We start from the raw sequence: 23,895 nt of genomic DNA, 5'->3' as shown, positions 1-23,895 counted from the left end.
ATAAATTTGGAGAGGACTGAACTGAGGAGGGCTGACATAAGAAGCATTCACTATCTTTTCATGTCAGGAACAGGGAGGGTAAAACTCATGCCAAGGAACTCATGCCAAAAGAACTTAAGCTTCAAATCTGGAACCTTAGATAACATCTTGTACCTTTATCAGCAGGAATGAATGCCTTGTTTCCTCCACAAATGTTTTAAGCTCACACACAGTGCTTGCTTCAGGAAAATATTGACAAAAGCTTCATCTTGCCAGTTGAATCATAGACCAAATAGCCCTGAGTAAGCACTACCCTTCCTTTAAGTACTGGAGCTGGATATGCACATTTCAGACTTGACACTACCTTGTACTGAAACCAAACGAAGAAATTGTTGGCAAATTCAACCCCAATTTGTAGCCAACACACCGCATGGTGCTCATCATACTGGTACTTAACTTCTTGCGGACATTAACAAAGTGAATGCAAAAAAGCTTTCTAAGAACTGCTTTTTCTTGGAAAGAAATTCTGTAAAGGGGCTTGGGACTCTTATTTGCCCATCAGCAAGATAATTCTCTTAACCCTGAACTGAACTTAGGCAAATTTGGTCTGGGGAGAGAAGATGATGAAAAAAAGTTCACATGGGCTGGATCAGGCCAGGGTGGCAGAGGAAAAACCAAGAAAACCTCCCAAAAATGCATCCCTAGGGGCAGCAGCTCAGAACGCTGCCAACTGCTGCCTTCTAAGCCCCTCCCTCCCAGTCATGAGACCCAGAGTTATTATTAAGAGGCTGGAATTTCTAAAGCCATGCTCTGTATGCCTTCCCTACCTTCTATAAACATAAAAACCTCAGAATACTACTAGAAATACTTATTTAAACAAGTAATCCCTATGTACTTTGAGGGCTATTCAGGAAAAAAAAATGTAAGCTACATCTCAGTACACCTGTGGAATTAATGGAACTTGTAAAGTAATATCTGTATTGTTCCTTCTATGGAAACTGAGGGTATCATGCAACTTTCACGCATTAAATATGTGTTATTATTACACAGTACAAAAATAAAGTCTGGAGGACTGATTTTGATTATTTATTAATTTTTTCCAACACAGCTACTGAACCTCTGTCTTATGTAGGACATACATATCCATCACACCTTTCCTTTTTGGGACAAGCAATATTATATAAGCATAGAAAGGGTAGGAAATAGTAAGCAACAAGTAATAATAATAGTAATAATAACAACAACAACGGCAGGAGATATAAGCCAAGGAAACGTTATTAAATCTCATTTACGCTGATACAATTCACTATGCCTTCATTCTTGGCAAAAGACTCATATACCATCTACTAGCATTTGCACATCTGAGAATTACTGTATCTTCCTCATTTTTAGAAAATATTCTACCAACTAATATGTCTGCTTGCTCACTATTCAAGGATAATTTGCAATCATTCACTCCATTTTCCCTGCAAACACAACTACCTTTGTCTTTTGATATATTAATTTCAGACTATCTTCACTATATCATATAATCTTTCTAATATTCACTGCAAATCATTCATATTCTCAGCCAATAAAATGGCATCATCTGCATACAAAAGTATATGTACATTCACTTTCCACACCTCTACTGCATTTTTATAAATTTATCCATATAAGCATTAAACAACCAAAGGAACATCATATATCCATTTCTTACTCCTTGCTCAGTATTGAACCATCTGAGTAAGTATTCCATTTATACTCACACATGCTTTATTCCTATTATATGCTATGCTTATCACATTAGCAAACTTTAATTCATGCAAACATTCCAATATTTATCATATACTTTCTCTAAATCAACAAACATAAAATGAATTTTCTTACATATGAATGAGGTTCATGTGGATTTTTATTTTGGGGGAAAGTTGCTTGTGAGTAGGAAAGGGGGAATGAAAGCATAAATTGGAAGTGAATGTAGCTTGAAGAAGTTAGGAAAATGAAAGTAGTGGTGCAGGGATTATGACTGAGTAGCTAAAATGGATGATCAATGATGAGGAAGGGTATGCTAGAGGTTGGAAGAGAATGAAGAGCAAAAGTGAAGGGGCAATGGACTACCTGGTAGAAAGAGTTTGCTACTAGTTTCCATCAGTTGTGTTTAGGATGATAGAGTACTACAGTAATTGCTGTCTTTATCCTCTGCCTGTACTACACTTAGTTATAGCACATGATAAATAAATGTACTGCTACCAAGGAGCTACTGCAAGGAGAATGACAACTGTGGAACTGCTGATTGGAGGTGAACTGCTCTATCAACATGAGCAACCAGGGAGCACTGGAGGAAACAGGCTGTCACCATCATTGTTAACTGAGCAGCAGCAAGAAAAACAATGACAAAAGCAGTGGCAAGGTTTTGGAATTTAGTGGCTGGATTCTGTCTGAACAGTTCTGGTGGAGGCCAGGAAGTCGGGCTGCCAAAGAACTGATTTACTGAGAACCATCTGTATGGAGAAGCTTGGTGGTTATATACAACAGAGCAGAGAAAGTGGATGGATTTCCAATGAGCTGCTTTGGAGCTAATGTGCAGTTTAGGCTGCATCAGAAACCACTGTGATGCTGATCAGAGAGATCAAGTGAACCAGAGAAATTCAGCTAGAATTGAACAGGGATTGGTAGACCACACTCCTTGGGTAAGAGTTCAGGAAGACCGACATGGGTTCCCTCCCTCCACATAGTAAGAGAACAGGAGTGAGATAGGAAATATTGAAGGGGACTCTCACACTGCACATAATCCACTAGACATAGCTACTATATTCAGACTCTTATGCAGGATAGCCAGGTCAAACACCCCGTAACCTAAGAACTAAAACTATTAACTTAATAAAACACTCCAAATTAACCATCTTACCTTAACATCCCTTCCCCAAACATCTTTCGCTCATACCCCCTTTGGAATGACTTGGAAGGTGCAGCTGGTCCAGAATGCAATGGTTAGACTGTGGGTGACTTAACCCTGTCACTGCAGGATAACAGTGATTCTTAAGTTCCTTCACTGGCTATTCTTGCCCCTTGGCCCAATTCAGTGTTGGTATTTATCTCCAAAGACCAAAGCACTGGGATACATCAGATACCATCTTACCAAATGGAATTTGCCATTTCCAACAAGCTGCTTAGAATCCCAGCTCACTTCCAGTGTGAGTACACTGGGAGTAAAACTGAGCTTTGTACTTGTTGCAAGCTGGTCAAAATGTGCCAAAACTGACTGGTATTGTGTCCTTAGTGTTAGCAGGGAAAGCTGTATGCAACATGAGTATGACTGAAGATGGTAACAAGTCTACTCTTTCCTTATCTTAGTAAAACTGAAGCTACTAGTATTAAAAGCATTATGTTAAAACACAGTCAATTTTTAACCTAAGCAGTTATAACTACTTTTGCGGTCAAATTAGCAATCCTTCCCTATAGGCAGCTAACTTGTTTTTAAGATATATAAATATCGTTGTAACCATATGCCATTGTTGGGTCCCCTTCTCTGAGGGTGTGTGAACAAAGAGCTCTTTAAAGTAACAGAAGTTCATTTAAATTAAATATGTAATCTAAGCCTACTTATAAAACTTACTTAAATGGTATGAGCACTTTTGAATATCCTTTTATATGATCTTCACTCAATCATTCATTCATTTCATTTCCGTAGCCCCAAGGAACTCACAAAGCAGTCTTTTTCAACTATTACATGAAAAGGAACATTCTTAATTTTAATTCCAAACCACTATTAATTTTATTAAAATCACCTCAACACTATTTTCCATGCTAACCTTATTGAAGATTTGTAGATATACTACACATGCACCCTTTCTTTATGCTTTCTATACATAATGGAAGGTGTAAAGAAGGACATATCCTAAACTCTAAGAATTTCTCAAGAAGTGGTGAGATATCTTTTCCCTGGAATAGCATCTCCTAGCAACTCTTTGGTAATTATATCATTGTCTGATAGTTCAATAATAATCCATAAAACAATTAAGAGATTATTTTTCCACTGGATTGCCCAACAATATATGAAGTTTTATTTCAGCACTATAATATCTTGGAAAAGTCTACCTTGATTTATCAAAGATATCCATCAGTATCAGCAATGGGAAAATTCCAGGTTGTTAAAAGTAGTGCCAGAGAGTTCCAGTCTATTCAGTACCTGCTTCAATTTGTTCAGATTCTGAAGGCCATCAGCAGCATAGTTTCTGTTTTAGGTATTAGTGGCAGAAAAACAGTGAAAAGGGAGTATGAACCTACTCACTTATATCCATTGCAAAGTCAAAAATAAAAGGAAGAATGGGAGAGGCATGGAAAACTGAAGATGTCTCTGCGAAAGCAGAGCCAATGACTGCGGCAAAGACCAAAGAACCAGTGAGTAGGTTGGTTTTTTGGAACCTCTCCAGATAAGGACTTGCAGAGGAAGAACGGTGGACTGAAGAGAGCTGTGTGAAAAGCCATGAATAGACCGGCTCTTCGGAACCTCTTCGGACAAGGAGGGGAGATTGCCTACATGTGCTCCCCTCCTTGAACAGTTGCTCCTCACGAGGAGACCGCAACATACCAGTCCTTGGTGGGTTTTGAGCCCTGGGAGATGACAGGAATAGTAATCTTGCTCACAACTGCGGTTGGCACCTTCTAAAGGACACTAAGTTCACAAACTTTCTTTTCTAATCACGTTCAGAAATTGCTTGTTAACTACTTTTAAGCTATTAGACACTTTCAGATCAACAAGTCTGAAAATGCCAGGTGAGTTTTCCTTCAGTCCTTAATGAAAGAAAATTTTAAGTTTAAGAATTCAAAAAAATAGAAATAAACAGCAAAAAGCTAAACAAGATTTTGATCCTAGAAAGTTATAAATGAATTAAGGGTCCAGATAAATTTGGAATAAGATTTTGGAATCCTTCTCATGGGAAATAGATTTATTTGGACTTTTGCAAGACAAAATAAAGGTAAGTAATCTTAAAAATTGGACATTAGAGGGAACTAAAGATTTTAGTTAAAGGAGAAAAATACACAAGCCTGATTAACAGCTAATTAACCAGGACGTATAAAATGACGCAAAATATTTTAACATTGAAAATACTGAATTATTTCAAAATACTTTTGAAAAATGGAATCAGAAGTTAGTATCAACAATGTCAATTGTGAAGCTTGCTTCTATGGATAGACTGTGTCCAAAAGATGTTATGGAAGAAATGGCAGATGAGGAACAAGTTATATTTGACAAGACAGAGTTGGCATCGAAAATGGATCTACAAATGACAGGTTACAAGAATGATATAGAAAAGGATCTCACTGGGCATACAAAATAAACCGGTTGATGTTTTAAAAAAACAAAAGGGAAATACAAATAATAAACCAAGAGAGTGACCTGGATAATTCTTTTTATATTGGATTTACAAAAGAGGCTTATTAAAGCTTTGAAGAATCTTGTGAGAAGTGACAAAGAAGAAACGAAGAGAAATAAAATTCTACGAAATTATTTGAATAAAGATTAAGATTGTTAGAAGTAAAAGGAAGGAATATACAGTTGGTTTATTTGATCAAGGTTAAAATAAGATATGTTGTTATTTCTGGTAACCCTTAACAGACTTTCTGCTGACACTAGGACTGAAAAGATGATACTTTATGGATCTGTCTATAGATAAGAGATGGGATATGGGATGAAGAGATCACTGGTTATAAACTAAGAGGGGGTGAAGAGTTACAAAAATGTTTATATTTGTTGTGAAGAAGGTTGGAAGTCACTTCTTTATATATTTCTTTTCTCTCCAATATATTTTACTCTTCTTTTCTTTCCTTTTTCTTTCTATTTTCTGTTTTTTTCTTAAGGGATGAACTATGGGATGAAGAGATACCTGTTTGTAACCTTATAGGGGGTGAAGAGTTACTAAATTTGTCTATACCTGTTGTAATGAAGGTTGGAAATCACTTCTTTCTATGGTTCTTTTCTTTTTCTTAATCATATTCTTTTTTTTATCTTTTTATCTTTTTTTTGGTACTTTTTCTTCTTTTTTACTATTCTTTTTTCTTACTTTAAGTTTAGTTTGTATTAGTTTTTACTACCGTAATCAAAACTTTAATAAAAATTATAAGCAAAAAAGGAAGAATGCATAAATGACATAGTATCACAAAAATGAATAATTAATATCCCCCCAAAAAACTTACGAAGGAAATGTTGAAATATTTTAGTTATATCCCCCTAAAACAAGAATACGATTGACCCACTTTCACAAAACATTCCTCAAGCCATTCTTGTCTAGAAAACATGACTGCTGCTAAAAGCATCACCCCCAGTTCAGAGGAAGCCAATACTGCTGCAGGACTGCAGAAAGCAACAATACTTGATTGCAGGTGAGATGCACTGATTACTCTTGCAGTGCAAATAGGGCACTCTTCAGAATGGCCACAGCTTTGTTTGTTTAAGTCTGTTGTCTTGAGTGACCATCAGGTACTCCCAAAGAAATGGTTTCCAATACTTGCTATGCTGCAAATGCAACTAGAGCAGCTGAAGCTGCAGGTAACTCTCATGCTGGCTAACTAGCCACTGAGGTACAGGTGGTGGCCCAAGCAATTTCAGAATGACAAGTTTTTTAAGCAAACAGTTTCAGATTTTAGCTATAGAATTATTTTAAATGCTTGATTTCTACTGACAGTTTTAACAGTTTAAGAAGTTACGTTCCCTTCTTGCTGTTACAAGTAAGGAGTACTAAGAATAAAGAGTGTGAATACATTCTTTTATTACTGAAATACAAATTTTTAAAAAATGTTCTTACCTGACAGGTTTGTTTTCTGGACCAGTGTCTCGGAAACCCATTTCTTCCAGTTTGCATCGCCGATACAGTTCATAGTGGCGCATATGAGTCTGTTCTCTGAGATCTTCCATATTTGTACAAATCAACATTTCCCGGAGTTTCACAAAATCACAGTGGTTCTCATTCTCCACTAAGGAAGTGAATATAGTACAAGTACATTGTTAGCACTTTCTTGGAATATATTCAAAACAGTACATAGAGCAGAAGAACAGCTTTCTAAAAAGCTTTTGCAAATAACCATCCCACCAGATCAAAGGGACTCTATCTCCTTGGACACTGCCAAATTCTGTTATGCCACCAGCAAGATAAGATCCAAGCTAACTAATTCCCATTCCTTGACATAGTACAAAGGTGGCTAACCTTTGAACAACACTGAGTAACTGTATGTGTGTGTGTGTGTGTGTGTGTGTGTGTGTGTCTGTCTCTATCTCTATATCTCTATCTATATATATCTCCTACTGCTGTCTTAGAATTTTAGCTTTAGGTCTTAGTTTTAGATAAACTAAAATAAAGCTAAGAAACAGAGTACTATTTACTTAAAACTGTCTTAGTTTTAAATAAACTAAGGTTTTAAATAAACTAAGATAGTTTTAAATAAATAACACTGTGTTTCTTAACTTTACAGATAAAACTTATACTGGTAATAATAGTGGTAACAATATTCTGTACTATACTTTTAGCTTGTGTTTTATATGTACCCTTCCTCTTTTACTTTTAAACAGTTTGTTAATTGTTTTGCTCTATACTGGTTTTTCACCAAAATAAGCTTTGAACTGAACTGAATAAGTGTCGCAGCTGAAAAGAAAAAAGCTAGTGATGGCAATCTGAGTGAACAGAAGATCTACAAGCCTTCTCTACTCAACTGTTTCCTGTTTTTTTCCTCTCTCCTATGCCAGATATTTCAAGGATGTTCCAATTCTTAGGGAGAAACCTTTAGGTGGAATGGGAATGACATAAAGGATGGAAAATGTATTTAACTGCAAGTGGGATACAGTGATGCTCCCAACTTCTCTCAAAATTTGTGTAAATGAGCAGCTCTTGCAAATATTACTTTTTTCCAATTCCATAATTTCCTGTGGAGGAAAATAATACTGCTACTTATTTCTTTCCCTGATGATAAGCCACTAATACTTCAATATATATTTTTGAAAGCTATATAGAGGATCAGCTTCTGTCTAATATGTTTAAACAAAAGCCAAAAATGAGTAGTTTAGATCTACAACTGGGCAACCAGTTTAGTGAAGTGGTTAAAGGCACTGGATAGAAGCAGGGAGACTGTGAGGTCCAGTTCTGACTAGGCATGGAAGCCAGCTGGGGAACTTTGCACCAGTCCCTTTCTCAGCCATAGGAAGAAGGCAGCAATGGTAAGCCACTTTCAAAATCCTGCCAGGAAAACTGCAGGGAGTTGTCCATATAGTCACCTAGAGTCAAGATTGACTTGAAAGCATCCTGTAATTTTAAACGTAGATCTTAGATAAGCAGCATTCTTTCAGTGGTGCCTCACAAAAATAGCTAACCAAAAGTAATTTACTAACTCATAAATTAATATATTAATTATAGATTGAAAAGACATATCAGTGAGGCAGATAAGTTGTTATCCATATAGAACTGTTCATCCTGGTACTTCTAAAACCTGATCTTACAGTTGTAAAAAAGTAGATCTTAAGACATCAAAACTCGCTTATCCCAATGTTTTCCAAAACTGGTCTCATAAATATTGACATTATTTATTATCATTAATTATTTATTTCTTCAGAAGACCTAAGGATAGTGTATTTTATGCTATTTCATACTCTATCTGCATTTGTAGTAAGTTAGACAAAGAGAATGAAGGTTGAAGATTACACAGTGACTGAATGGGAAATCTGAACCTGGGTCTATTTCAAACCTCTATGCACCATACATCATACTTATGAAAAAACCACTTCTTATCATTCTCAAAATGGTAAGCTTAGAATTATAGCCAGGATTGCAGCTTTATTTAAAAGTAGATGTATGGTATTGTAACAATTTTAGAAATCAACAACTTTACCTAACAAAACCTAGAAATATATCTGGTTCCAGAGTGTGAAAAAAAATGTTGAGTCTGTTCTGGAGCGTTAAAATATTAGAGGAAATAGTTTTCCTAAAGTGTTGCAAAATGCATACGTAATTAGTTAAAGCAGACCTTTAACCAAAAAATTAATTCTGGATGAATAAGAATCTAAACTCTCATTTACCTTGCACAATGCCCCAAGGATACTGGCGAGCCTTTACAGCTTTGTTACCAATCTTTATCTCTTCTGTACTCCCCACTACAGCAAATGGCAAGTGTCCCTGAGAAGCAGAGAATAAGTTAAATTGCATGGATGAAACTTGAATAAAATAGAAGATTAGCATATTGACTAATTTGTACATATACTTTATCATGCATGAGAAGGTCAACTTCGCATGCATTACCAAACATGAAGGGGGGGCTCTCTTCTTGGAAACATGCCCATTTGAGTTTCAAGTGTGACATCAGCCACAACCCCAGGACAGGGTTGAGGAGCAGCTATATTTACCTGGGAACTCTTGTAGCTATCAGAAGAGCAGGTTGTGAGACCTTGTTTGTGAACTTGGGGAACATCTAGGGAATGTGTATGCTGATACCTAGTTATACGTCTCAACCTCTGGCTGATAAAGCAATGCTACCAAGGTTCTGTCTCATTGTATAGAGGCTGTTAAGGAACAAACTCAATCTTAGCAAGACCAAGTGGCTGTAGATTGTGGGGCTACCTGGATCCAGAGAGTTTCCATCTTTGGTTCTGAATGAAATTGCACTATCCCAGATAGACCTAGTGCACAATTTGGGGGCCTTGTAGCCTCCCAGCTTTTGTTGGAAGAGTAGTGGCAGCTGTTGTTCAAAGGACCTTTGCACAGATCCATCTTGTGTGCCAACTGTATTCATTCCTAGATCAGGAGGCCCTACCCATAGTCAGTCACCTCTCATATGGATTACTACTATGTGTTCTACATGGGGCTGCCCTTGAAGACCAAAAACTATAGCTGGTCCAGAATGCAGCAGCATAAGCAGTTATGGATACACCTACTTTGCAAGCTGCACTAGTTACCAGACTTCCAGGTATGATTCATGGTGCTGGTTGTTATCCATAAAGCCCTTCGTGATACAGGGCTTGGTTATTTACAGGACTTCCTGTCTCCAATTGCTTCTGCCCATTCTATAAGATCTGATAGAGTAGATATATTTTGTGTCCTGTCACTTAAGCAGTGTCATCTGACAGGGCCCAGAAAGCTTGCCTTCTCTGTTGCTGCCTCTGCCTTGTGGAACAGCATTCCCCCAGAGATTCAGATGGCCCCAACCCTACCTGCCTTTCAAAAGACGCTAAAAGGCCGTTTTTTCCCCCAGACACTTGCTTAAGAGATTAATGTTCATCTTCATTGTTTCCTATTGTTTTGTTGGCTTAAAGTTGCCCAGCACAGCAAGTTTTATGATATTTTATACTTGTAATGTTATTTTTCATCTGGTTATTGTTTATTGTTTTTTATGATACATACTGACCTATCATTGTCGAATGGTTATATAAAATAAAATTAACACTAGATTAACATAAGCACTAGCTAAAAGCAAGGATCTAATTTTATGAATTATTTAGAGTAGCTAAAATCTCAGTCCTAAATTACTGGAAAAAAAGGGGAAAAAAGGATCATAAAATCCCCGTTCTTAGAGAGCAATCTTTCTATTTAAGATATTTCCTGCTCATGAGAATGGATAAGACAGTTTTCTGAGAGAATGGCTCCCCACCTTCACAGGCTGAAACTTGAACAGGAAATTTTTCACAAATCTCATTTCAACTTTAATAGATATAAATAACTGAACCTGTCAACCAACCAGTTGAAAAATTATGAACTGTAGAGATACTTGTGGAACAATCTGGGTTATTCAAGCAGCAATGCCAGAAACACTAAAATAACTGTTTCAGCTGACCTCTGATAACTGAGAAAAATATGTCTGAAAATAAGTCTTAACTCCTGGAAAAAGTAAAGCTATGATAGCTTCAAGGTAGAGTTCCTACTCTGCCAAATCCTTATCCAAACTTTGGATTGGTCACTGTGCCTCTAAACAGTGGCCTGACAAATTTTCTCTCAAAAAGGAACTGCCTCCGAAACAGATGACAGTCCCTTATCAAGCAATTTTTAATGTAAGGCGACAGAACCTTCCCACTGCCACTATAACAAAGGGAGACAACTGGGATGGGAGCGGGGAGGTGGCTAAGCACTATATTAAGTCTTATATTGCATTAAGGCCTGATGCTAGAATATAGCCCACCCAATATGGAATATAGGCATCATCAGAGGATGTGAATTAATATTTAATAAATTCATTACATCAGTAAAATAGACACTTACTTTCTCCTCATACCCTCATAAAACAGGTTTTAGAGATTTATAAAAATAAAAAAGGAGTTATCTTCAGCAGAGAAAGACTGAAAAGGCCTAGCCCTAAAGTGTTTAAAAACAGTGTTCTCTCTCCCTCTCCCTCCCTCCCTCCCTCTCCCTCTCTCCAACTCCATACAGAGGCATGGTGGCTTAGAACAAAAATTAAACTTCTACATTACAAATAAAGAAGAAAATATCCATAGTAATTTCTAAAAATCAGATCAGGCCTGCAGCTGAGGCAGCCACTGAAGAACTCTCTTCAGCATAAGCACTCAAAGAAACTGAGCTCTAGAACCTGAAGATGGGTTCTAGCAAGAGTTTCAATGTATGCTGTAAGTGCCGCTGAAGCAAATTCAATTCATATTCCATATATGAAAACTGTCTTCTAAGAAAGAAAAATACATTTATTATAGTTGAATGCTTTCTGCTAAAATGTAGTTGGAAACTGATGAACAGTCCAGAAATGAAAGTACAGTACAGGTAGTCCCTGGGTTAAGAATGCCCAGGTTACAGACAACCCAGAGTTAAGAACAGAGCTTATTGTAGCAAAATTTGAGTTAAATACACAATGATTTGAGTCAAATACACAATGGTTCGAGTTCATTACACAATACTAGTTATACAGTTATTATATAAAGATACTGTTCTGGCTTACATACAACTTCAACTTAAAAACAGACCTTGGGAACGGAACTCATTCTTAACCCGTGGACTACCTGTACTCTTGAAGAAACATGGCAACAGCAGCTCCCATTAAAATGCTAACCTCCAAACAGCTTTCCCCACCAAAAAAGAAATAAATAATGGCAGACAATGATAGTCTGCAGTTTAAATACAGTATTCTTTGGCAATAAAATACTTACATTCATGGTAGCATTAATTTTAGCAATGCTCTCATCATCTGTTGGAAACTGGTATATTTGAACTCCATTACTGACCAGCTCACTCATGATTTTGATCTTAAACTTCTGCAGTTCAGATTTAGAAATTGTATCTGCTTTGGCTATAACTGGAATAATATTCACCTGTTAAAGAAATCATGTTGATATGAAATATGCATACATATAAAAATCCTGGAACATAATTTGAACTTTTTAGATACCAGTTACTATCTCTGAAAAGGTAAGCTGCTTTTTAGACTGCACAATATATTGCCTTTTAGAGATATAAGATGATGCCATGATAAGCTGGACAGCTTTCACCCATGTGTAATTCATTTAGCCTTTGGCCCATCTTAATTAAACTGATCAGGTATAATGCAGGCTTTAACATGACCAGATAAATGTTCTTTTAAAAATTTATGAAGTATCAATTTTATTAGAAATAATATACAAACTTTTCCTTTAAAAAAAAGGAATAATTACTGTCATGAGAATGCATTGGTATTTGCTACATTTTCAAAGAGAAAAATAACATTATTTTGGAGCTAATTTAATGTAAAAGCATTTATTTTAAAAAAGTATTTACATGTACCACAACAAACTGCACTAGAATTATTTCTTATGTTTCTTTTGTTTTCTTCAATTAAATGCTAAGCAGGCTTCAACATCTATGAATAGACAATATTTTAGAGCTTCTGAAGAACTACTGGTAATCCCAAGTGAAATCTTCCATATGGGTATGAATAATGCAGAAAGGTAGCTTTCATGTCTTCCTGCCATTTTGTTAGAGAGATGAGTACTGCTGCTTGGGGTAAAATGATTCTTTTGTACTAACTGTATCAAGCCTTGTAGATGTTTTCTCCAGACTCAGCTACAAGTTAAAAATCAGATCTGCCCTCATCATTTTTTAAACCTGACTTTCCAGCTAATTAACAGTCTTTTATGGCAACTTATCTCTGCCATAATAGTTTCTTCAGTTTTTTTACTTATGTTTGGTGAGAACCGCAAGGGGAAGAACTATATTAGTGCAAGGAATGGATGGAAATATAAAAGATGCCTAGAAGGGAGGAGGCCAAGACTAAAATGGGCTAAATCCAGGGGCCCATTCCACTCCATTTTGCTACTCCATAGATCACTAACAATGAGCATTCTGCTGCCAATTTAGACTAGATTCCTATGCAATGTTTTAGTGTCAAACCTGAACATTATGTTCAAAACACAAACCAGTGCTTTAAAATTATTATTTCACATTATGTTGCTAAAAAGAATTTTTTAAAAACATGTTTTTAAACTGAAGAGATCTATCTCAAATACATAATTTCTGTATCAACTCATTCACAACTGTCTTTCAGATGTGGGTGCCTTGCTATCTATTCTTGTGACATCGTTAGACTTTTTTTTTTAAACCATTCAATGTCCGATTCTCAGAGAGTGCCTGGACAAGTCCCTGCAGTTTCCTTGGCAAGGTTTTTCAAAAATAGTTTGCCACTGCCTCCTTCCTAGGGCTGAGAGAAAGTGACTGGCCCAAGGTCACCCAGCTGGCTTTGTGCCTAGAACTCAGAGTCTCCTGGTTTCTAGCCTGAAGTCTTAACCATACACCAAACTGGCTCTCCATTAGACTTAGTCCACATTAAAAAGGCAGAAGATGACTCCAGACAGGACTAATGTGATGAGTAGCAGCTATTTAAGAAGGAGTTAACTTTGCTCAGATGACTGCCCTAGAGTTTTAATTAACTTGCTTATTCAGTTCAGCTACTTATGATAATAAATAGCAACTGTAAAAAAATGCTTTAAACAGAATTAGCTGAAGCAGTACAAATTAGTATTTAAACATATGTAGAACTTGTTTTTTCATTTCCTCTGAGGTGTACTTCTCTAAGTTAATGTTATTTAGCCTTAAAAGTATGATGAGAAGTTGCTTTAAATAGCATGGAACATCTTGCTTAATAGAATGGCAGCACAAAGATTATTTCACTGCTGAAAGCACTTATACAAAGCCTAGTCCAAAGCTGTAATATTTAGACAGATCCATATCAAATCAATATAAACTTGAAATATTATACAGACATATATTCATTTCATAGGAAACTAGACTCTAGTTGGAAGGGACTTCACTGGTCATCTATTCCAACCCATCCTTGACAGCTACTGAGATCCAATTTGAAAAGGGGAGTTTACCACTGTTTTAGACAAACTGTTCTGCAGTTAGGGAGCTCTTACTGTTAGGAAATTCCTTTTAATATTCAGCCTGATTGCCTTTTCTTTCAATTTCAATCTTGACCTGTTCTCAGTTTCAAAACAAAATACACCCTCTTCTTCTTGAACATGGCTAACTTCCAGATATTTATAGACCATGAGCATATCTTTCTTTAGTCCTCTAAAATATCAGCCAATGCCCCTAAGCTTGGTGTGATCTGCAAATCTTGTAAGTACAGTGGTGCTTTGTGAACCCTTTTGAATTTTCAAAATTTCTGCATAAAAATTACCTAAAACATGATGTTTTCCACACAAGTCCTAAAACTCGATAAAGAGAACCCAATTAAACAAATGAGTCAAAACATTATACTTGTTCATTGATTGAGGGAAATGATCCAAAGCTATATATTTGTATGTGACAAAAGTATGTGAACCTTTGTTTTCAGTAATTGGTGTGCCCCCATTGGGCAGCAATAACTGCAACTTAAACATTTCTGATAACTGTTGATCAATCCTGGACACTAGCTTGGAGGAATTTTGGCTCATTCCTCCATACAGAACAGCTTCAGCTCAGGGATGTTGATGGGCTTCCTGCACGAACTGCCAACTTCAGGTCCCTCCACAACATTTCCATAGGATTAAGGTCGGGACTTTGACTTGGCATTTCAAAACATTAATTTTCTTTTTCTTTAACCATTCTTTGGACATACAACTTGTGCATTTTGAGTTGTTGTCGTGCTGCATAACCCACATTCTCTTGAGCTTCAATTCATGGGCAGATACCCTGACATTTCCCTGCAGAATTTGGTGGTACAATGCAGGATTTATAATTCCATCAATGATGGCAAGCCATCCTAGTCCAAAGGCAGCAAAGCAGTCCCAAACCATGATAACACCGTATTTCATAGATGGGATAAGGTTCTTATGCTGGATTGCAGTGTTTGCTTCTCACCAAACATAACGCTTTTCATTCAAGCCAGAAAGTTCTATCTTGGTCTCATCCATTCATAGAACATTCTTCCAATAGCCTTCTGGCTTATCCACATGGTCTTTTGCAAACTGTGGACAGGCAGCAATATTCTTTTTGGAGAGTAGTGGCTTTCTCCTTGCAACTCTGCCATGCACAGCATTGTTCTTCAGTGTTCTCTTGATGGTGGTCTCATGAATGGTGACATTAGCCAATGCAAGAGAGGCCTTTAGTTCCTTAGATGTTATCCTGGGGTTCTTTGAGACTTCCCAGAGTATTATATGCCCTGCTCTTGGCATGATTATGGTTGGTCAACCACTCCTGAGGAGGGTAACAGTGGTGTTGAATTGCCTCCATTTGTACACGATCTGTCTGACATGGACTGGTGGGGTCCAAACTCTTTGGAAATAGTTTTGTATCCTCTTCCAGCCTGGTGAGCACCAACAACTGTTTTTCAGAGGTCCTCAGAAATCTCCTTTGTTCAAGCACTGGTACATTTCCACATACCTGTGTTGTGAAGATCAGACTCAGATAGTGAATACCCAGAATTCTGTTCTTTAAACAAGGCAGGACCTCCCATGCTCACAACTGATTATCATCCCATTGATTGAAACACCTGACTCTAATTTCCCCTTCAAATGAACTGACAATCCTAGAGGTTCACATACTTTTGCCTCACATGAATATGTAGCTTCGGATCATCTTCCTCAATAAATCAATGAATAAGTATGTTTTTGATTCATTTGTTTAACTGGGTTCTCTTTATCTAGTTTTAGGACTTGTGCAGAGAACGGATCACGTTTTAGATCATATTTGTGAAGAAATATTGAAAATTCAAATGGGTTCACAAATGTTTAAGCACCACTGTATCCTTTCCATTCCATTTTTTCTACTGCAAAGAGGAGTACTATCTTACTATCAATTCCCAAAGACTTTCCAGAATAGCTAACTCTTGGCAGTTTTCCTGAATGCTAACAGGATTGGTACTCTCCGGAGGGACAGCTCCATAAAAAGCATGCCATGCTTGTTTTATAAGATTATAAAATCCAGTGGCACATGAACAAGTGCCAGATCAGAGTTTGGAGGTTATAAATGAGGGCCAAATAAACTGAAACTTATAAAGCTCTGGATTATCAGTTCCCAGGTCCAGAAAAATGTCATGTCTGGATTAGTATATGAGGTTGAATTTTCTGTGATACATAGCTTGGGATGTTGCTAGTTTCATCGTTTTTATTAAAAAAAAAAAAAAAAAAGGAAAGGAAATATTGAATGCAAAAGAAAAAGGGAAACAAAAACCACAAATGAATAAATTTCTTATGTAATAAACAAAATGAATTTTACACAGCTATTTATTGTACAATTAAACATTTGAGACCACTTTTTTTAATAAGAAAAACATGGAAATTAAGCATATGAACTATAATATACAGTCCCTTTGGCATCTGAGGATTACATCTGTAATAATTAGCCCAATCCACACATTTCTTCCTGAAATACACTTAAATGTTCAATAGATGTGAAATATTTTTGAATTAATCATAATTTTAAATTATATAAATGTGATATATTGATGTCAAAGTGGTCTTCCACTAATGTTTATGTACCAGACATTCCAATTCTTTATGGAATACCACCCTATATATCCAATGTATTCTAACCCCAATTTATAAAGCTATCATAGGTTTACTATTTAGTAAAAGAAAAAAAATCAATCTTGTAATGCTAGTTAAGATGCCAAAGTACTTATGTCTGGCCCTACATCTTGATATCAAACAGTATTTTAACTGAAGATGTTGCCACTCTGTACTTTTTGGCAAAGGGCTGCTGTCAGGAAAATAATATTGTATCAATTTTGAAAGAATGTACTGGCTGCCATTATACCTTCAATCATAATTTTAAGTTAGTGGTGACTTTCAGAGTTCTAAAAGGTTTGAGACTCTAATATTAAAGGCAACATTTCTCCTTGTATATATCTGGCCAAACACTAACATATACCATGAGGAGATTTCTCAAATATGATGCTCTATTTATAGAATTTTCTCTTCCTGAGACCAGAATGATGTTAACATTGGCTTTCTGTTGACACTAAGTGAAGACGTGGCTATTTCTCCAAACTTCTAGATTAAATGGCAACAATTAGTCTTATCCTTATACTCTAAAATATGTTGATTAATTAGCAAGTCCAGGCAAATGAAAATAGGAGTACTATACGTCTGAAATCAATCAGGCTTATGTCTGGTAAGTGTTGACACAGAATTGCAAGCTAAATTTAGTTTAATTTCATCCGGCTTTGTGTTAAAAAGAAAGAAAATATTAAATATGTGTAAAATATTCTGTTCTAGAAGTAGAATGTTCCAGGGAAATGCCCTGTTGTGGAATTGAACCACCTGAAGGACATTGCAAACTACTTCCTGTTCCATATTTACTTCCAGAAAACTGTCAGACAACCCCCAGAATTGCATAGGAGATAGCAATTGTAGATCATGGCAAACTCTTCCATTGTTTTTTTTTCTTCTGAGCACAATCTCGAATGTATCATTAATTTAAAACAGTCCTAATTACAATTATAGTTGAGACTGTTAATAACTAGAAAATAATTTCAGCACACACCTCTAGTTATGATAATGTAGCTTACTTGATAACAACTGTTCCCATTTATTTCTTATAGTCTCCCCTCCCCCCACACCCTGATGAAAGATTGCTTTTGTTTTCCACTACAATTCATCTTTCAGTATATAGAAATACATCCAGATCAGCACATTGTTACTTTTAGAAGCAGCTTGTATCTTATATTAAAACATGTTTAAATTTTATTTTTTTACTTGACTGAAGTTTAGATGTATTTTTAGAGCATACAGAGAATATGCCCACACACAAATATATCAGTGTCCAAACAAGTACTCCTATGATGTTGAGTGGCTGTCAAGACAAAAATGTTAATTAGCTCATGTTTTCTGGTGGTCACTATAGACCAAACCCCACCCCCCCGGCAAAAAAAATCTATTATGTTTTCTTAATTCTTATTTTCCCAAACAGGAAAAATTCATCCTATATTTCCTAAGAGCAATCTTAGATTGCCAATTTATTTAACAAGAAAGGTTATACCACTGGGTACATGTAGACTTTTGACTGTATTTAAGCATGGATTTTGCCACAAACACCAATGCCTTGTATAAAGTAGGTAAGACAATCCTTTCTTGTTTCATAGCAAAATAACTTTGTTCTTGATTTTGTCCCCAAAATAATTGAATACTCTTTCTCAGATACACCATACATAGAGTACAGACCTACTCCTCAAACTGATGCAATGTTTATTTTTACTGAAACCTTCTTTAATGCTAGAACAATAAAATTTTTATTGCATTTTAAAATATCATAGTGAATATCTATTTCATGCTATTACTTTATTTAAAAGGATTGTGTGTTTTGCTGTTTTCCTAAAGTTGATTTTAAAAACTTACCTTGCTGTCAAGATTTTTCATTGTTAACAAATCAAGAGTTTTAAGGGAATGCCCTGTGGGTGAAATAAAATATAGGCATACATGGATGCGAGTGTCATGGTAATTATATAAGGAACGCTTAATTTTCAGCTCTTCCTGGAGGTAGGCCTCAAATTGTGCATCTATATAATCGACAATTGGCTGGTAACTAGAGAGAAAAAGGATCAGTTTTAGAACAAGGAGTTAAATTCTATTCCAATATGCATGCACAAATTGGAGAGGATAATAATTATTTTAACAATTCAAATGTACCAAACTTTGCTACACATTAGTAACTCAGAATATTGTAAACTACATAATTGTCTTTTTGAAACCATCTGTAGGGTTCAAGATAGTTAGCTTATTGAACATTTAGTATTACCATAACCATCCCTAGATGAACTTCAAGTTTTTCTGACCTTGCACTCTACTTCAGAGACAAGCAACTCTGCCAATCCTTAAAAAATCAGTGACAATTTCCATATAGCTTTCAAGTCTAGAAAAAGGGTAAACGGACATCTAAACCACATCGTTCTTCAGACTTGGTTTCCAATTTATTTGCACTTGGCTACCACCATCAGCACCTTGGCACCTCTTAGCCTAATAATATACTTTATTAGAGTTGAAAAAGTTACCCTCTTGTAGCTTTCTTCATTGTGGCCTGTCTGGTCAACTGTGGCTCCTGCCACAACTGTATCTTCCCATGTTACCATTTACAATGAGAAGCAGCCTTCTGCCTGCTCACTCTTCAATGTCTCAAAACCAGGCAATTCTGAGTATTAGGAGTCCCTCCCATTCCACTGAATCCCAATTAATAAAGTGAGCTGACCTGAACCAAGCCTAAGCCTGCACAAGGCAAAGAAGAATTTATACTAGCCACCCTGAATTGAACTGGGTCTTTAAGGACTAGCCAAAATGCTGCGGAAAAGGAGGTGTGATGGTTATGTTCATCATACTCTCTTCTAAATGTCAGGCTGGGGGGGGAGAGTGTAGCAAATAACTGACAGGTCTATCAATCAGTCATAAGGAATGGTTTATAGGGATTTTTCAATCAGAGCAATTTAAAGATGCCTTTTTAATTGGGACATACTAAAAAGAGACTATGAATCCTCTCGACAACAGAATCTTTTACTCCAAAAAATGATGGGAAATCACTGGAGAATGAAGCTTCTGCCTGCCTAATAATCTTGCATGCAAACACTGAGCTTCCAAAATAGAACCCCAAAAATGTTTGGCAAGTTTGTTGTGAAACCCACTTCACCTCTAAGGCGTAACAGTATCATGGCCATTAGACAATGCCACTACCAATTTTATTTACACACACACACACTTGCACAAACAGACTCTCAACCTCAACCTATCTTCTGAAAACTGAATTTACCCCTATTTTGGGGGCAACTATGTATGTAAATATCATCTAATTCTGTCCAAGAACAGAAAATGTTTTCTAGCAACACAACAAATCCAAATTTAAAACAGCTTTTTAAAATATAATTCAGCAGCCTTCATTTTTTCAGATTCCTCTAATATTCCACCAAAATTCAGCCCATTGTGTTATAAAACCAAAAACAGTAGAGCCATTTCTTCATGCTAGAAAACCCAAGCTGATGATAGCAGTTTCTGATTTAATTCAGAACAAACTAAGCTGTGTTCTGAAGTCCTACAGCAGGGTCCAAATTTAATCTAATGGGTGCTACTTGTTCGTAGCCATTATGCAAGCTCCCATTATTGCCCATTATGCAAACTGTATAACTTATCTCAATCAGTTTACAATGCAAGGGCAGAACATAAAAGTACTAATCCAAACACTGACTACTGCTTGGAACTGAGAAATCTAGGAAGGAGGAAAGTATATTTAGCCCTAGCTTTTACTGGGTGTGGCTTGTAAGGGACAGAGACCAAGAGAAAGAAAGACAGAGGCAACAGGAACTGGGCAACCTTTGAATTAGGGGATGCTGATACAATTTGGGGAATGAAGAATGACTTGTCATACTAACCAGTGGGGAGAGGTTCCTGGATTTCTGAATGGCAGGCAATAACACATTCCAAAAACTCCTGCCTATGACTATCCCATAGGCACCAGTTCCACACATTTCAGTAACTAAAATTCCACCCAGGTACACTGTACTGTGCCAATTACTTCTTAGAAACTAGCCAGTGATACATACAATCAATGAAGTCATGTCACAAGCATTGATTATTGTTTTGCTTGAATGTAAATTTGTTCTGCAAAAGAAGTGTTTTGTCAGAAACTCTTAGAGCTCCCTTTTTGACCCATTCTGCCCTTGTACCTCCTTCCAAATGTTGTAGCTAAGCTGTTACAAAACACTGAAGAAGAGAGCTAATATCTAATCACAAACAAGTTGATACAAGATACTGATGCAAACTAAGAAATTGGGGAAAAAGAACAAGGTTATCTCATGTATAGAGAAGTGGGGGGAAAGAATCAGTGAGAAGAATGGACTGAGATATGAGACAAGTGATCTTGCATCCTAAGTTTTTTAAAAAGGGAAATGCCTACAGAATGGGGAGGAAGAACACTAGGCTGGACCATCCTATTGGTTCCTGTTTTCACCAGCACCCTCTTTCCTCTGTTTCTGGGAGATCAATGAAGTACAAAGAAACTGCGTAACATATAGCGCCAGCCTGACATTATTTTACAGCTTGAATATATCAGAAAGATCTTGAGAATTTCCCCTGATCTTCTTTCCCCTTTTCTCTTCTCTTTCCTTGAACTAGGCTGCTTAACTTTCTAATCATTTACCAAACTTCTGATGCTTAATTCTAAAATCACTCACCAAAGTTTAGATGTTCAATTTGCTTTCAAACTAAAATTCAAGTAGAAGAAACAATATCTGACCTTTTATAGTAATCCACTAAGCTTTAAGTAATGAAACAGTAAAATCCAAAACTTGTCTGATTCTTAAGCCTCATACAGCTTATTTAAGGAACATAAAGGGCACAACCCTGAATATTGTGGCATGGCCATGCCTGAAAAGAAATGGAATGCATCACTGAATGAAATATATAGAATATCTTAGGGGCCAATTTGGTAGGGGTGTTGCTGTGATAGTCTAAGGTCACACTTGATAGAGATATCCATGCAAATAGGAGATATGAGGGGCCAATCTAGCAAGGATATCACTGTGATAGCATGGGGGCAGATTTGGTAGAGATTTCAATGGAGAGTGAGGCTGATTTAAGGGATCAAGCAAGTAATGTGGGAGAGGTATTCCAAGTCAGTGGGTGGGCTGACTGTCCCAATAAGTCCCTATACAGACCCACAAAGAGTTGTATGAGTGGAAAGAAAAGAAAGTACGTGTGTGTATATGCCTAGTCCAAAGAGTGGGCATAACACCAGAATCCAAAGAATCATTCAGCTGCGACTCTAAAAGATCTTGGGGTTTTTTTTTAAATAGTTGTTATTTTTTAACAGATGGAAGCTGCTTACAGCTGCCCAATGAAAAAATGTAGTTGACACACAAAAGCCATTGGTCAAATATAATTGTTGATCCTGACTAATACTCTGTTGATATACTAATGAGGAAAACAAAATGTCTTCCATTTCAACATATAAGAAGGGACATAGTTTCCAACTATAGCAAATAATTTGGAAATGCTTATCAGTGGCTTTATTAGATGTTATGCTACATTGTCATCAAAAGTCATATCAATACCACTACATGAAATAAATGCAAAGAATCTAGATGGCACATCAGCAGGTAGCTTATTTGAATTAGGAAATACTGACCTATCATCTTTGTTTATCTGGTCCCCAAATCCAACTGTATTTACAATTGTCAGCTTCAACCGGACATTGCTTTCATGAAGCTCATAGGTCTCAGCTTTAAGTCTTACATTTGGCTGAAAGTGTGTTGACACACGGTCATCAAAAGAGGTATTAAACAAGGTATCAATCAAAGTTGATTTTCCAATTCCTGTCTCTCCTAAAATTAAAGAGAGGGTAAAAAGTACAGTTATACCACAAGTTCACTTGCATAAATATTACAGAAACACTAAAAGAATAACTTCATTTCTTTCATTTAAAAGTAATACAATGAGTTTTGCTATAACTTCATTATGGATACTATTAGAAATGCCATTTCTTTTTGTAATGTTTTTATAGTAACATCTGAACACTATACAATGGCATTTCTCAAAAAGACATCACTTGCCCATTAGTTTCACTCCACAACCTGCAAGAGCCTTCTCATCAAATCTGTATTTCCTTCTGTCTTCTCATCACTTCCATATCCTTGATTCCATTTCAATTTTTCTCCTTTGCTCTATGGGAACAGTATCCAAGAAGCAGCAATTTCTGCAACTTGATTAGCTGCTTTAGGTATGCATTTTCTATAAGACATCCAACTGGTAACTCCATTCAGTCTAGAGATTTTCTTTCCTCAGAAAAAGCCTGTCATAAGCACAACTTTCCTCTGGCTATTGATTGTTCCTGGAGTTTAAATAGAGTAACTCTTGGATCAGCACTCATCTGAAGTAAAATGCTGAAACCAAAGTGTTAAGTTTTATAGAAAATGGCCTCTAACATGCTATTGTTTTGCAAACATCACATCTCACTCAACTGTCTTCAGACCTGTCTTCATAAGTTACTAGCGTACATGGCTTTCTATTCTGTTACTCCCATATCAATCCTCTAAAGTAGAATAGGCTGAGAGACAATAACTGAACAAACTCAATAAGCTCATAATGATTGATATAAGCTGAAATGTCAATTTTAATCAATCATATCTATCACTAAACTATACTGTTTAACTCATATTAGCATACTTTTCATAATCATTAGGTTTATAGCTTATCCTGGACTGCTTCAGATGAGGTTCTGAATTTAAAAAGGAGCAATAATATTTATTAAGAGTTTTATTTGCAAATAATTCACTAATTTCTTTTAATTCTGAAGTATTTCCTGAAAATACTTAGAAAAATGTTTAGGAATGCTCTGTAGGATGGAATAGCATTTTCATTAAATAAACACAAAGGCTATAAAAGTTATTGTTAACTATCGAAATAAACTGATGTGGAATTATTGATAACCATAAATAAATACTAAGCCATCAAGAGATTACCCAAGGTTTGTGATGCTTAAAGGGTAAAAACAATTGAGGAATATAAAGTATTTAAGGAATTAA

General features: G+C 36.3%; 1 protein-coding gene across 3 annotated transcripts in view; it reads right to left on the bottom strand.

Moving 5' to 3' along the window:
* Positions 1 to 23,895, bottom strand: part of SEPTIN10 (septin 10) — a 50,676-nt gene that overhangs the window by 14,073 nt on the left and 12,708 nt on the right. For all 3 annotated transcript variants that reach the window (XM_088136557.1, XM_088136558.1, XM_007426640.4), the window contains exons 4-8: positions 22,500 to 22,695; positions 18,731 to 18,917; positions 12,089 to 12,250; positions 9,026 to 9,122; positions 6,768 to 6,936 (exon numbers count right to left, since the gene is read on the bottom strand). In XM_088136557.1, the coding sequence (XP_087992683.1) occupies positions 6,768 to 6,936; positions 9,026 to 9,122; positions 12,089 to 12,250; positions 18,731 to 18,917; positions 22,500 to 22,695 (811 nt within the window). The remainder of the gene's footprint in view (positions 1 to 6,767; positions 6,937 to 9,025; positions 9,123 to 12,088; positions 12,251 to 18,730; positions 18,918 to 22,499; positions 22,696 to 23,895) is intronic.

Source organism: Python bivittatus, unplaced genomic scaffold (genome assembly GCF_059951505.1).
Source record: "Python bivittatus isolate LINGU-HERP-01145 unplaced genomic scaffold, Pbiv_v1 ctg000060_np1212, whole genome shotgun sequence".
Classification (NCBI taxonomy): Eukaryota; Metazoa; Chordata; class Lepidosauria; order Squamata; family Pythonidae; genus Python; species Python bivittatus.
The sequence above is the reverse complement of the archived record's forward strand: the minus strand, read 5'-3'. Positions and strand labels throughout refer to the sequence as shown.